The sequence below is a fragment of the Pollachius pollachius genome, assembly GCF_949987615.1.
Source record: "Pollachius pollachius genome assembly, chromosome: 18".
Classification (NCBI taxonomy): Eukaryota; Metazoa; Chordata; class Actinopteri; order Gadiformes; family Gadidae; genus Pollachius; species Pollachius pollachius.
The window spans coordinates 4,292,197-4,307,414 of record NC_136951.1 but is presented as its reverse complement, the minus strand read 5'-3'; the positions used below and the strand labels follow the sequence as shown (position 1 = coordinate 4,307,414).

The 15,218-nt window shown below is 45.1% G+C and overlaps 1 protein-coding gene across 1 annotated transcript in view; it reads right to left on the bottom strand.

Annotated features, from left to right (window-relative positions):
* Positions 1-6,270: 6,270 nt before the first annotated feature.
* The window catches only part of onecut2 (one cut homeobox 2), a gene marked incomplete at both ends in the record, with an annotated part of 13,969 nt that continues 5,021 nt past the window's right edge, over positions 6,271-15,218 (bottom strand). Inside the window, one exon of the mRNA XM_079755377.1 lies at positions 6,271-6,560. Within this exon, the coding sequence (XP_079611503.1) occupies positions 6,271-6,560 (290 nt within the window). The remainder of the gene's footprint in view (positions 6,561-15,218) is intronic.

Genomic DNA, 15,218 nt, shown 5'->3' with positions numbered 1-15,218 from the left:
GTCAGTCCAACCCTCCTTCTCAGCCGACGACGGAGAGACAACAGAGAGATAAAACAACTAAACACAGAGAGAGAGAGAGAGTGGAGGTAAAAGGACAAGCTCTTTCATTTTTGGTTTCGGCACTCCTCTCCAACGTTGACAAAATAAATGTTATTCTATCTGAAAAACGGAATCAAGACATAAGGTTGACCCCTATCATTTGGTTCAAAGGTCGCTGACCCCAGAAAGGAGGAGGAGTCAGTGAGTAATGGTCGACACACTCCATATGTAGCGCATTAGGATACGCTACATCCTAAACATGGCACTAAAGCTACACGCTATGAGGTATATCTGCAACCACGGCCTCCATCTCTTCTGCCTTTAATGCTTTGCCACCGTTTAGAGAGAGTGGGGTAGAGAGACATAGACAGAACACACGGAACCACCTCATTGCTTTGATTCGACGAACAGGCGAGGAGGCAGACACCATCACTCCAACTGGACCCATGGGCACGCGGAGAGAGTCAGTGAAGGCCAGCTCAAGGGGAATACTTTGGTTTTACACTTTGGTTTAATACTTTGAGGTATTTGAACAGACACCTGTAAGACTCACTGAGTTGTCTGGACTGTCATTTGGTCGGAAGCAAGGCACTGGTCCAGGGATCTCTAAGGCTTCGAACCAACAACCCCCCCTCCCCCCGTGACCTCTCTGGGAGCAGGACTGACTCAGGAAACATACGAGAACAAAGCAACCCCAACAACCCATGGTTAGCATTAGCATCTCTCTCTCTCTCAGGCTAACTTGGTACAGTGCTCGTGAGGGTCTGAGTGACAGCCCCGCCGGAGGGATGTTCCTTAAGAACTTTGAGCGACAGGTCAGACAGTGATGTCTAACTGGAATACAGATGTGGCCTCCTGGGATCTTAATTCACCGTAAAACCAAAAACAACCACATTTTTGTGGGCGTCAGCGGGGGGGGTTTAGTTCTACCTCATCTCATATTGGATGGTTTGACAGGAGATGGATGAGACACTAGGACACTAGCAGCAGGCGGCTAGCCATGCAACGGCTAACTGACTCCTCATATCAACCTGTTTCATCAGCCCTTCGCTGGGTTAGCTTCCCTTCGACAACAGTGGACGGCTGGTTGGGTGTCTGTGTTCTGTCTACTGCCCCCCCTCCCTCTGGTAAGGAAGAGAAGTCACGCCATTTCCTGTCTCCTTCAGAACAAGAGGAGGAGAGCAGGGGAGTCAAGAGACTGAAAGAGAGGAAGAGGGAGAGGAGGAGAGTGGTTGCGCGGGCTGAGCTTGGAGAAGATATATCTTTGGTTTCTCTGTTTTCTTTGAAGAACACACCCACCCCCCCCGCCTCTCACTCTTCAGTACAAAGTTTTTTTGACCTTTTTCTTTTCAAATTTCTATGCCTCATTCTTTTACACACAAAGTCTGTCAAAGTCTGGAAGCAGCTAGCTTTAGCGTGGACCCAGAGCCTGCTCACACACACACACACACACACACAAGCATGTTTACACTCACACGCACCTCCTGGGCTGGCCCACCAGCCTCCAGCAGACATCCAATGATCCGGAAATGTTACAAAATAAAATAATATAAAAATATTAGTTTTTAACTAATTTATTGTGTTTGGCGATTACAATTTCCATATTTCCAATGGTTGGAAATATGGAAATAAATCAATTATTTTGAATGAGTCCAATTTGGAGTCAAGTTTTGGAGCTTGTATGCACCTTAGCGAGGATGCTAAGTTCAGCTGCGAAGTGTGGAGCAGCAGGAGGGAGGGGCGGTGGGATATAAACACACACAGCATGTGGTCTGCTAAACATGACCTCTGACCTCCTCAAGTGTCCCTTACATCCATCTAAAGGTCAATGCTTGTTCAGTAACGGCCGACTGCAAAATAATTTGCATTAAAATAAAATGGAAAACAAGCCAACAATGGAACAATCCTTAGAAAAGAAAAGGCTGGTCAAAGTGATGCCCATCCTCGGTACTACTGGTCCTATAAAGATTGATTTGATCATAAAGGTCGCACAGGGGGACAGTGCAGGGTGGGAGAGGAGACAGGAGAGAACGCTCTCTACATCTAATCACACATTCCTACAGTTTTCAGTCCTTAAAGCCTAACATTCACCCTGCTACTCAAAGTAAAGATGGGAATAAATTAACTTGTGGTGTAGAAGCACTGCATCTTTGATGCAACTAACATTCTTAAATAACCATAAATATTCATTACAAAAAAAGTGATTACATCTAATTAAATAACATTAAATTATTAAGTACAAAACTAATGTGTTCTAGGACGGCTCATAAATAAATACAGCGCCAAAATAGGAAGATAAACAGAACAAACATTGTAAACTTTGGCAAAGCTAATCGCATTAAGGGTCAAAGGTTAAGGGGGAGATTTTGCAACAGAAAAACAAAACAGTTTAAATTAAATCTGAATTAAACATAAAAAAAAGAAATTACATAAAAAAATATAAATTACATTTAATAAAAATCAAATATTGCAAAAGAAGCAACATAGTAGTAGAAGTAGTAGAAGTAGTTACATTTTTAAGTACTATAAAGACAAGCAATGAAAAGCTCTTTGGATTTCAAACCCCCCCTCCCTCTTTTTTGGTTTGGTTCAGCCCAGTTTTACCTGCAGACACACCTGCAGTAGGCTCTACCTTCTACACCCTTTGCCCCGCCCCTTTTCCACTGGGGGCGGGGCTGTCTTTGGAGTAGAAGCGTAACAGACAGAAAGAGAAAAACTAAAGGATAAAGCTATTTACCGATTTTTCGAGCAGTTTCTCTCAGCAGTTATCTGTTATTATTTTTTGGTTTGGCTTTTGCTTATTGTTGTTGTACATTTACAGTAGCAGTGTAGTCCCTCCCCCTTAAAGGAACGCTTATGTCGGTTGGCTACCAGACTCTAAAGGACAGTTTGGACGTCCAATCATCTTTGAAGGCCTCCTCACTTCTCAAGCATGGCATGGTGGTTTACAATGAGACATTGTGGGAAAGACGTAACAAATACTTCACTAAACACCTTGACTTGACATATGCCACTATGCTCTGATGAGTTTTACTAACGTGGATTGAGTTCATTTTTTTAATCCATTGAAAGGTTAATGGGAGAGACATCCCCCAACTGAACTGATTAGTGTTAGTTGATCAGGGTTTGGGTTACCGGGCGACCCGGACAGGAACCGTGAGGATGTATAAAATAACAACATCAGTGAAAGTTAAATCTTTGGTATACACTGTAATTCTCACATTTTTTTACGGTTGTCGTAGTAGTACACACTCCACAGTACTGAAGACTGTCAGAAAACTGTAGTTTTGTCTGGGCAGTTGCCAGTTAAAATCCCTGCTCTGGCACTTTGAACATTAGTTAGACTGAACTACGAGCAGAACTGCTAACGTCTTTCAGCCAACCACCAGCAAAGCCTTTCAAAACATGACTTCGGAGTCTAGTACAGTTGTCTAACAGTTTGCCTTACTGGTAGGGTGTCAGAGGTAGCTTGTGCCCATGGAAGATGAATGAACGATCCACTCACAGTTGGAGCTAAAGTCGTGCTGTCCCGCTTGCTAGTTGTGCTAATCACTGCCGTCGCCCGGATCCATGCTGTAGGGACGAATAGCCTCCACTCTTGGCTAGGATAGGCTAGTTGGGATTCAGCACGCGTTAGCTACACCTGTTAATGCCATGCTGGAGAGGAGGAAAGCTACGTCAAGATACACTAAGGGACGCTAAGGGGTCTCCCCGTTCTGTTGACTTACACTAGCACAGAGCTTCTGAAAAGGTTGCTAATGCTACAGCTAAACAAGGACTTCAAAGGTCTACTGGAGATCGTACTTCACTCAGATCTTAAAATGCTAAAAGCTACTGTAGACCTTTGTCGTTAACACAGTCATTTGGTTTGGTTTGCCGACATTATAACGGATAAAGCTGTCACCTCTGAACGACGACATCCAGGATGGACGCCGTTGGCCCGGAGGTGGTCTCAGGGTCAGTGCCTAGTGCAAGCCACTGGGGAGGGAATCAAACTGCTACCAGAGTACACGTGGATCTTTGGTTTGTTAGCTGATGAGGTTTTCGTTGTTCTCTTACCATTTTTTAACTTTGAAAAACTGCATAGGCACACGTTAAAGACACTCTTCAACAGTGAGAAACACGTTTCTGTCCTTCCCGGTGGGGGTGTGGTGTCCACCTCGCCATCTCGGCTTCTCCTCCTCTTTCTCCTCTTCTCCTCTTCCTACACATCCGTTGCGCCACTCTTCTTTTTTTGGTGTTTTTTTCTTTTTTAGTTAATAATTACTTTCCGTCCTTAGAGTACTTCAGTTTTTTCCGTTGTTAGAACAGTTAGGTGCAGAAAAAGGTTTTCTTTGGTTTCGATTTCGTCAATAAATAGAAAAAGTCACAAGTGTCTATTCCTCCTGCTCGGAATCCTTCTTTGGAGCCTTTGGCTTGCTTCTCCCAGCGTTGCTATGGAGACGGGGCTGCAAACTGATGTCTTTCCTTTGGTTTGGTTGGCTTTTTGGTTTGGTAGCTGTGAGTGAGAGGATGATGATGATGATGATGATGATGGGGTTATAGTGGGTTTTTAAGAGGGGGGGGTCTCACGGTGTGTGTGTGTGTGTGTGTGTGTGTTTTTAGTGAATATACAAATTAAATACAGCGACTGAAAGGAAACTTTAACAGACGGACAGATAGATTGTGATCCGTGTCGCTGTTCCAATTCCAGTGCTTCTGCTGCCCCTGTCTTTAGAGGAGGGAGAACCCAGAGGGCCCTGTCTCTCTCATGTCTCTACGTCTGTCCCTGGATGACGACGTGATACAGGGTGGAGTGAAGGAGTGTTGGAGCCCTTTGGACCAGGTGAACCTGTCTGACATCGTCTTTGGATTGTCCTCTTAAATTATTCTGAAGGCCCTGATTCGCCATGACAGGTCACCCCTCCTCCGGGCTCCGGGTCGCCCCCTGCTGGCTGGGGTGGAATGTGTCGCGATTTAGCAGGAAACTGGTGGAGCCTTTTTGGTTTAGTGCTGCTGGCCAGGATTTTTACAGGGATACGCACCCCCCGCAGGATGCTAGGTTAACATTCCCCAAGAATGTCTACCGGTGTCTAACAATGACTAGCACAATGCTAGCTAACAGTTACTAGCATGATGCTAGCACCAGGGTTAGCGTTCACCAAGAATGGCTACCGGTGGCTAACCATGACTAGCACGAGGCTAGCTGACAGTGACTAGCATGATGCTAGCTTGGAAATGCTTTCCATTGAGCCTGAAGCGGCGCCAGTGAAGCTGGGGTTGAGCTCGGTGGCTCACAATAGTGTAATTGTGATGGGTTGGGTCCTGTCACAGGGGTCCTACTTGTGTTCAGGGAGTCATGTTCTGAGGGGCCCATTTGTGTGCTAGTGTGTGTCTCCACTGGGGTGTGTCTTTGTGTTGGAGTCCGTGTGTGTCTGTGTCCCGGCACACAGCAGACGTGTGCCTGTTGATGTGCTACATCTGACTCGCCGTCCGTTATGAACAGCCACCTCCTGAGTTTGGCTGTGTAGGCCTCGCACCGGTTCTATTGCAAAGAAAATGTGCTTAAAGATTGTGCTCACATACGTTTTATATGTTCCCGATATATTTGTATCATTTGGTTTGTTCGATACTTCGACAACTGCTTCCTATGCTCAAAAATCTCTCTGTAATATGTGTGTGTGGGTGTGTGTGTGTGTGTGTGTGTGTGTGTGTGTGTGCATGTGTTTGTGTGTTTGTGCTTGCATATTTGTGAACCATTTAACTTGGGTTCCTCTGCTAAGGTTATACTCAATTCATTTGATGTTTTGTTTTCATACCAATTAATTACTAACATGTCAACAGTACAGCTGACTGGTTGAAGATTGTGTCAGGGTACCTCATGAGTAAGGGGGGTTCTAGAAAATTCTCCATATTCATAAATTGACTATTAGACTTCTGGCTCATAGCTTATTTAGCATAAGATCGAATCTACGTCCTCTCCTGGGCGGGTCAGTGGTGCTGGTACTGGGGTGAGCGTGAGATCAGTGGGCTGGGAGGGACACGTCGTGGGGGTGGGCCAATGGGATGGGGAGGAGATGGGATGGTTTAGATGGTGTGTTTTTGGTTGCATGCACCAGGCAGCCCCGCTCCGAAGCCTTGTTGAAAAAAAGCACACAAAAAACTAAAACTTAAAAAAGTTATTTTTCTTCATCACCCTGGTGTTACTGCTGCCCGCCCCCTCCCCCCCCCCCCCATCCCCCCCATCCCCCCCTAAGCTTTGGTACAGGTGCTGGAGGCGGAGGACATGCCCCCGGGGCTGCAGCCCTCGTCCATCCACTTGTCCAGGCTGCGGCGCCGGGCGTTCATGAAGAAGTTGCTGACGGTGGTGAGCTCAAGGCCCAGCTGCTGGGAGATGGTCAGCTGCATCTCCTTAGACGGACGCTTGTTCTCCTTGAAGATGGCCAGCAGGGTGCGCCGCTGCAGGTCCGTGAACACCAGCCGGGACTTCTTTGGTGTGTTGTGGCGGTCTTTGCTTGGGTCCAGCTCTTTTCTTTTGCAGGCTGAGAGGAGCAGAGAGGGAGGGGGGAGGAGGAGGAGGAGGAGGAGGAGGAGGAGGAGGAGGAGGGGAGGGTGGAGGAGGAGGGGAGGGTGGAGGAGGAGAGGAGGGGAGGGGAGGGTGGAGGAGGAGAGGAGGGGAGGGTGGAGGAGGAGAGAAGGGGAGGGTGGAGGAGAGGAGGGGAGGGTGGAGGAGAGGAGGAGGGGAGGGTGGAGAGGAGGGGAGGGTGGAGGAGGAGGGGAGGGTGGAGGAGGAGAGGAGGGGAGGGTGGAGGAGAGGAGGGGAGGGTGGAGGAGGAGAGGAGGGGAGCAGAGAGGGTGAGGAGGCAGAGAGGAGGGGAGCAGGGGAGGGGAGGAGGGGATGAACGGGAGGGGTGGAGGAGGAGAGGAGGTGGGCAGAGTGGGTCAGGAGGAGGATCAGAGGGGAGGTGTAGAGGAAGGGAGGAGGGGAGGAGAGAGGGGAGGGAGAGAATGATTTGGGGAGGAGAGGCAAGAGGGAGCATAATATTTAGTATGTCATCTTGGTGTTTCATTTGTTTTCAGAAATAAAACATCCTTCCTTTTCATTCTTTCAACATATAAGTCTGTCTCTGTCAATACAGGCTTTATTTTAAGCGTTTTTTAAATCAAGTATATTGCTAGTAATAATTTATAGCCAACACCATAATTTATAGTCTATAGTTAACGGTAAATAAACACAAAAAAACAGACAGAAATTCGGTACAGAAGTTAAGTTATGTTATAGCAGTCCAGCCAGAATCCTCTTTGGTGCCATAGTAGCCCTGCAGGGGGCGCTGTCTGCGCATGTTTCCTCTGCACCTTCCCTGAATTAAAGACGGCACAAGACTGTCCGGGTTGGTCGATACCGATCGTGTTCAGGACTCAATTGAGTCCTAAACTTTTATGTAAGGAAAACAGCCGGCGTGACAATGTAAACACACACACACACACACACACACACACACACACACACACACACACACACACACACACACACACACACACACACACACACACACACACACAAAGGTCACAGACAAACATAATTACAATACAAACGGAAGAAAGACGACTACAAGACACCATGGCTCAACTCTGTCGCTTCAATATTTACAGTGTATAATTATAAAGTATAATTTGTTATAATAGATGTATTATTATTATTATTATGAGGCAACCGTTGACATCCTACGGACAAACAAATAGAATAAAAAACTGAAAGCGACTGGCTTAGGAAATTACATCTGGTTAAATAGTGTTATTACTTTCAGATGCCAATCAATAAAACACACATCTTGTCTTCCGTTCACGCTTGAATTCACGGCGACCAATCAGAAACCAGCGCTTTAAACCATCCCACCTCAGACCAACAGAGTGACCCTGGACCGTGGAGAGAGGTTCTAGGCTAATCCTTCTAGATCTAGGCTGGTAAGAGAGCGAGGTGCACTGGGGTTGGTGGTGAACAGTTTCTGTTAGAAGGGGGTCTGTATCACTGGTATGTTCGCTGTCCATGGTCCTAGACCCAGACATGCCCAGAGCTTGTATCTAGAAACAGGGACGTCATGATGGACACGGCCAATGCAAACAACATAACTCTAATGTGTGAAAGTCCAAACAAACCGAACGTAATAATGTAGAACCTTCTACATAATAATGTAGAAGTAAGACTCTTAGCGTCCTAAGCTTCAGAAAGCCCTTGACCAGAGCGTTACGTGTTACTGACAGTAAGGGGTGCTGTTGATCACAGCGTTACGTGTTACTGCCAGCAGGGGGCGCTGTTGACCACAGGGTGGTTCATACAAACACGTCCACTGAGATTGTGCGTCTGTTCTCGTTTGGAAAACAATGTCGGTTTGGTTTTTTAACGTAATTATAGGCTACGTAATTTATGTCATTGAATGTATTTCCTAAATATGTAAGAAAAATTCGGATATTTTTTTGGACACCAGGAGGCATATCCATCAGGGCAAATCAATCCCTTTTAATTTTCAATGGGGATTCACTGAAGACATTTGGAAAATAGCAAATAACGCGATGCCATTGTTGGACACAACAGTTGGACAATCGTTTTTATTTTGGAAGGCTGATATAGCCTAAGACTAAAGCCACAGTTTATTTATCAGATTTCTCCTTTGTTCCGTCAAACGTGGTGCTTTCGCTTCAGCAGCCGAAACACACGCACACACGCACACACGTACACACGCACACACACACACACGGAGCCGTAATAGAAAGACTTCGCCTGGCTGATTCAATCAGCCTCTTCATCGGTAGGGGTTACAGTTAGGATCAAAAACGCAATTATACTATTCAGAAAGGGCTTTTGGCGGGCTGAGGACCGGGCGGTGTTATGACGGTGTGTGTTGAGGGAGGGGGTCTCACTGAATGGAGGGTTCTTTAAGGGTAAGGGTAAATCGATGGGATCGATTAAGGTAGGGCTCCGTGGTCTTTCATCAGCCCAAAACAGTCCAGTCTCTGAGAGACTGTCTCTCTTTCCACGGCTTCCCCATCCCGTCCCGACCCGTCCGGCCTCCTCCGGTCTCACCGCACCGCCAACAGTGTTAGACGGGGTTGGGCGGTGCGATAAAGGCTCCATGCTGAATCAATCAAACAACATATCTATACAACATACACACGGATTTCCCTCACAATTGGTCTCGATTAAGACGTTCAAGGGGATGATTGAGGTCGCACAAATAAGGATTGCTCGTTTTCTAAATAGCTCTCTTAATTGTCCCATTGTATTGTATTATTTGAAATGTTGTTCTGGTTGTTTTACCGACTGTTTATATCTATTGTAGGCCCTACATTTGTATTTCTGTTTTTAATGTAGGTATGTTGTGATCAGGGCGTCATTGAAAAAGAGAGCGTTCTCTCAATGGCCTCTCTGAATAAAAAAAGGCTTATAAAAAATACAAAAATAACAAATGATAAAACACAAAAATGAATCGTCCCTCCACCGGTGGCTATATCAGTTTGTTGATTTTTTATCACGTTAATTTTTTTCTCTACCACTTAAAGTCTTTGAAGGGGGTTGCGCCAAACTTCTCACATGACATATTTAAACAATATTCTCAAACAAGGCCCTTTAGATCACAACACAAGCAATTACTACTGAAACCAACTGTCAGAACAAAGCAGGGTGAAGCAGCTTTAGCCACTATGGCGAACATCAAAAACGCCCAAACTGTCGCCATTTTCATAAGTAGAGGTAAGACCCAACTTTCTTCAGATGCTTTCTGCAGTTAATGCACGTTGTTTTGATGTATTTTTTTTCGCACTAACTTTTAAATGGACTCCTTGCTGTTGGTGTTCGACGTACATTTTACATTTAACTTTTATTATTGCTAAAATTGTGTATGGTTCCATATTTTTGTCTTTTTATTGTTTTTGTGTGAAGCACATTGAATTGCGTATTGAGTATGAAATGGGCTGTACAAATAAATGTGCCTTGCCTTACCTTACTGTATCTATTTTGCAATGCTAAATCAAAGTTATGATTATTTTACATTTAATCCCATTTCTTCCTCTTAAACTAATCTACACCGCCAATCAAAGCCTGATCCAATCACACGCCCTGTCAACATCATGACTCACACCCTGCTCCTCTCCCAGTTTATGTATGGCTCACACACCAATAAGGAGAATGAGTAATACTCCTCAGTGCTCAGTGTATCACAGGTTGAGGCCCCTTCGGTTGGTCTATATTAATAGAGCTTTTATAATATTCATTATGTTATGTAAGGATAGGCTCTGAAGCTGTGCAGCAATTGATTAGCTCTGAGAAATGAGTGCAGCCATATGTCTTCCTACTATTTAGTGAGGGTTACATCGCCCCACTGCTCCTCTGCTCAATGAATGAATGATTAGATTCTCTCACTCCCTTCCTCCCTCCCTAGCTCTCTCTCACTTCCTCCCCTCTATCTCGCTCTCTCTCTTTCTATCTCTCACTCTTCTCTCCCTCTTGCTCTTTCTCTCCCCAAAACAGATTGCTAATCCTCTTCCTCATCATAGAGAACCCCTCACCACCAGGTGTGAGGGGGTCCGCCATTACAAGCCCTGGGACATGGAGACATATGATGTGATGTGTATTTAAGTTACCTAATGAAAAGAGTTCAATGTAATACTAATATTATTATTATTATTATTATTATTATTATTATTATTATTATTATTATCATTAAGAGTAATAATTGCATTTATGTTATTATTGTTCCTAGCAATACTTAAGTATTAATAGCAATATAGTATGGTGACTGTTAGTTGTGATGTGTGTTTCTCTCTCTCTTTCAAATGTATTAGCCGTGTTAGTTGTAGTATTACTGGTAGTAATAGTACTGCAACAGCAGTAGCAGTTCTGGAGTGGGGCTGGTGGCTCTGCAATGTGTTGTGTGTTTAACTGCTGACAGGAAGATAGTGTCTGGTATCTCCTCAGTCATCTTCAGAGGGGAGAGGGAGCCGAGAGAGAGAGGAGAGAGACGTCTCTCCGGGTAAGTGGGCCTATTAAAGCCTCTGAATACTTGAGAGGGAGGGAGGGAGACAGGGGGGAGAGAGTAGGAGGACGATAGAGTGGATGAACGGAAGACGAAGAGAGAGATGGCGGGAGCACCCAGAGTGAGGTAGAGAAGGGATGTACACGTATATGTCCCATTACATTAAAACCCTTAAGACCAAATATCAGACAGACACACATACAGAGAGACAGACAGGCTCCTGGTCATCACGACTGGAAAGCCTTCGTTGTCTGATGCCTGCCTCCTTGCCCTCTCTCTCTCTCTCTCTCTCTCTCCCTCTCTCTCTCTCTCTCTGATGTACTTCCTCTTAAACATACATTATATCTATCTCCAACACTCTCAGACACACACCCTACATCTTCCTACACACATAAACACACACACACTCTCTCTCTCGCTGTCTGTCTGTCTGTATGTCTTTCTGTCTGTCTGTCTGTCTGTCTGTCTGTCTGTCTGTCTGTCTGTCTGTCTGTCGCTCTCAGTCTGTTTCTCTCTCTGTTGCTCTGTTCTTTCTCAAAGTTTGCCTTTCTCTCATGTGTTCCCCCTCTCTTTGATAAACCTCTACATCACTTTCTCTCTTTTCAATTTTCTCCTCTTACCCTCTCTCTGTCACCCCCCCCCCCCCCCACACACACACACACACGCTATCTCTCTCTCGCCCTCTCTTTCTCTCTCTGTCTCTCTCTCTCTCTCTCTGTCTCTGTCTCTGTCTCTGTCTCGCTCTCTCTGTCTCTCCATCTGTCTGTCTGTCTGTCTCTTTTATAACCCATTACCACTTAAGGCTTAGTATCCATTACACTGAGGGTATGGGAGTGGGGGTAAGTAGTGATGTTGACCTTGCATGTGCATCTCTGTTTCCATGGCGCCACACTTGGATGCAGGGTAATGTGATGGAGCGACACCAGGGCCTCGTTTGGACCGCCAACAACACACAAACAGACACACTGACAGACAGACAGACAGACAGACAGACAGACAGACAGAAACACACACACACACACACATAGCAATATATCTAATTCCTGGTGCCAGCAGACAGAAAAACAGATACACACTTCAAGTTTCTTGTTGCTCTGTTGCAGTTGTGTGGTGTGTGTGTGTGTGTGTGTGTGTGTGTGTGTGTGTGTGTGTGTGTCTGTATGTGTGAGTGTGTGTGTGTGTGTGTGTGGTTGTGTTTGCGTGTGTGTGTGTGTATGTGTGTGTGTGTGTGTGTTTGTGCGTGTGTGGGTGTGTGTGTACTGTATATCTGTGTGTCAGCAGTCTGTTGTGACATCACTGTGCAAAGGTCTACGCAAATTCCTATCTTATCAAACACACACACATACACTCACGCAAGCATACATGCAGGAGCACATATTTTAGAACAGGTTCTCACACACACAGAAACACACAAATAAACACACTCACATACACACACATTAGACTGAGATCAGAACAGACAGGTGTGTTGGAACATACAAAATAAGTTAGCTCTGTTTATTTAACCAGAAAGGATGGAAACCAGCCAAAGGGATCTACTGGGAAGGATTGCACTTCTTTTTGAGTGATGCCTGTTCTTTGGATGTAAAACATAACCAGTTTGAACCAGTTAGTTCACAGCAGTCGTTCAGAGTGTACACTATTAAAAATAAGAGCAGTTTCAGAATGACATATATGACATGTACGATACAAAGAAAGCACACATAGACCAGCGTTCAGCCGACAGCCGGTGGCAGACTGACCTAACGAGTGACAACGGTTCCTGGTTCTCTAACTCAACAGTACATCTAAACCCAACCCAGGATCTATTAAAGGTCTGAAGGTTGCAGTAGAATCCTGTTTCTGAATGAGTTATAAAACAGCCACCACATTGTTGATGGGTCTGCATTCCGACGTGTAGAAACCTTTTTGAGCAGTGCACATAAGCTACGGCGGCGAATGGCTAGGCCGCTAGCGTAGCTAAAACCCACAGCGGCTAATCGTCGCAGGAGAAGCTTAAGAGGTCGTCTGAAGGCAGACAAGATGAGATGTCCTCCCAACACGGGTTTATGAAGGTCATGGAGAGAGAGAAGGGAGAGAGAAGGAGAGAGGAGAAGGAGGCGAAGAGAGGGAGGGAGCCGAGATGGGAAAAATAGACAGACTGCTAAACTTAGAACCTCAACCTAATAATACACTGGCCATAGAAACTATTTAGTTGAGATGATACTGCAGTCTAAGAAACAAATATTATTCCATGATAAATATATGTTTATATTCTTAAGTTTATTAAAGGTACATCACTTTGTGTACACACGGGAGAATATTGAACTAAGCCGACATTGGTTGAAGTTGTTGGTCAAAGGTTTGTGACACTTATTAGAGAGAAGGGAGGTCAGATGGTATCGTCCTTCAGTAGAACCTGTGGAACCAACTCAGATGGGATTCCATGGTTCAGGTGTTCATGGTTTGAGTGTTGGAATTGTAGGAACACTTGGCGCTGACACAATCACATTGTGGGTTTGAATGAAGGTTATCATTTCACATCTTCACTAAGAAGGCGTTTATTTGTGCGAGCTTAGTTGAATACGTAACAAGAGAACACAAGATGAGCTACAACGCGTTGTTTACAATTCATTGCTTCCTCAGTCGCTGCGTCTGGTTTGGTGTTTTTCCCGGCCTACTTGGACCCATTGAGATTCAAAGTATATATAGAATAAAGTATTACTATTAAGTATAGCATAATCTTGCAAGAAGTACGAGAGGAGAAAAGCATCCATTTAAATGTTGAGTTGGGTTACACTGAGAGTTTGGAATCAGCGAGCGGCTCCGGCCTTTACCCTGCTACTGTTGACACACACTCTCACAAACAGGAATAGGTGATGTGTTAACAGGTGGAGAGGCTTCTGTTTGTTTTAGAGACAGACTGGAGAGATGGACTCTGTTTCACAAGACGACACCGCAGATAAACTCAATCAATATGCTATTGTAGTCCCTGGTTAATCAAGACGTGCTTTAGCTCTGTATGTGTGTTTGTGTGTGTGTGTGTGTGTGTGTGTGTGTGTGTGTGTTCTGTGTGCGCGTGCATGCCTGCATGTGTGCATGTGTTTGAGTGGATCACCATGGGTGCATGTGTGTATGCGTGTGGGTGTGTTTGAAAACTGAAAGGAGATGGTTAAAGTTAACGTTAACGCGTGTTATTTATTGTGTTTGTACATTGTGTGTTTGTATATTGTAAGATTGTTTGTATAATTTCTACACATAGTTTATAGTTTGTATTGTTGTTAAGACAATTGTCAGTGAGGATCTCCTGGTTTAAATTATTATAGATAGATAGATAGATAGATAGATAGATAGATAGATAGATAGATAGATAGATAGATAGATAGATAGATAGATAGATAGATGATGTGATGATGATGACGATGATGACTAAGATAACACTATGATATAATGGCCGGTGACTCTGACAAGAACTCTGATACCCCTCTCTCTCTCTCTCTCTCTCTCTCTCAATCTCTCGAACACACACAAACACTCACGTACACACACACTTTCTTCAACATAATCCAAAACTAAATACCTTAAGCATTACAGAAAAACGTATCCCATGTATATTTTATACCTTCCAACCACACAAACATAAAATTTATACTTCCTTGGTTTCCCAATACACACACACACACACACACACACACACACACACACACACACACACACACACACACACACACACACACACACACACACACACACACGGCAGCGTCCTGACCCCCCCGCCCCCCGTCAGCTCTCTCTTCCAGGAACCAAGCGGATCAGGTTCCGCGGATCAATGCGGTCCCGGTTCACACCGTTTACGTTCTCGTTGGCAGCGTTCAAGCTCTTTTAATCTGCCCGGGATTAGAGGCATCGACCCGCGTTCATCTATACCCCGACTGCTGTTTCAATCACATCGGTGGAGAAATGTGACAAGTGGAAAAACACGGAGAGACAGGAAACACAACAAACAGCCGCGCGCTCACTCGCTCGTGTTTGTTTGTATCGATCGACTATAGATAGACATCATATCGATCTACTATAGATAGACATCTGCCGGCCGCGCGCTCCCACCGCCGGCTGTCAGAGGAGCGGGGTTCAGCGGTGACGTCATCATGTGTTCCGCATCGAGCTGAGCTCACGCGCTTCAGACACGAG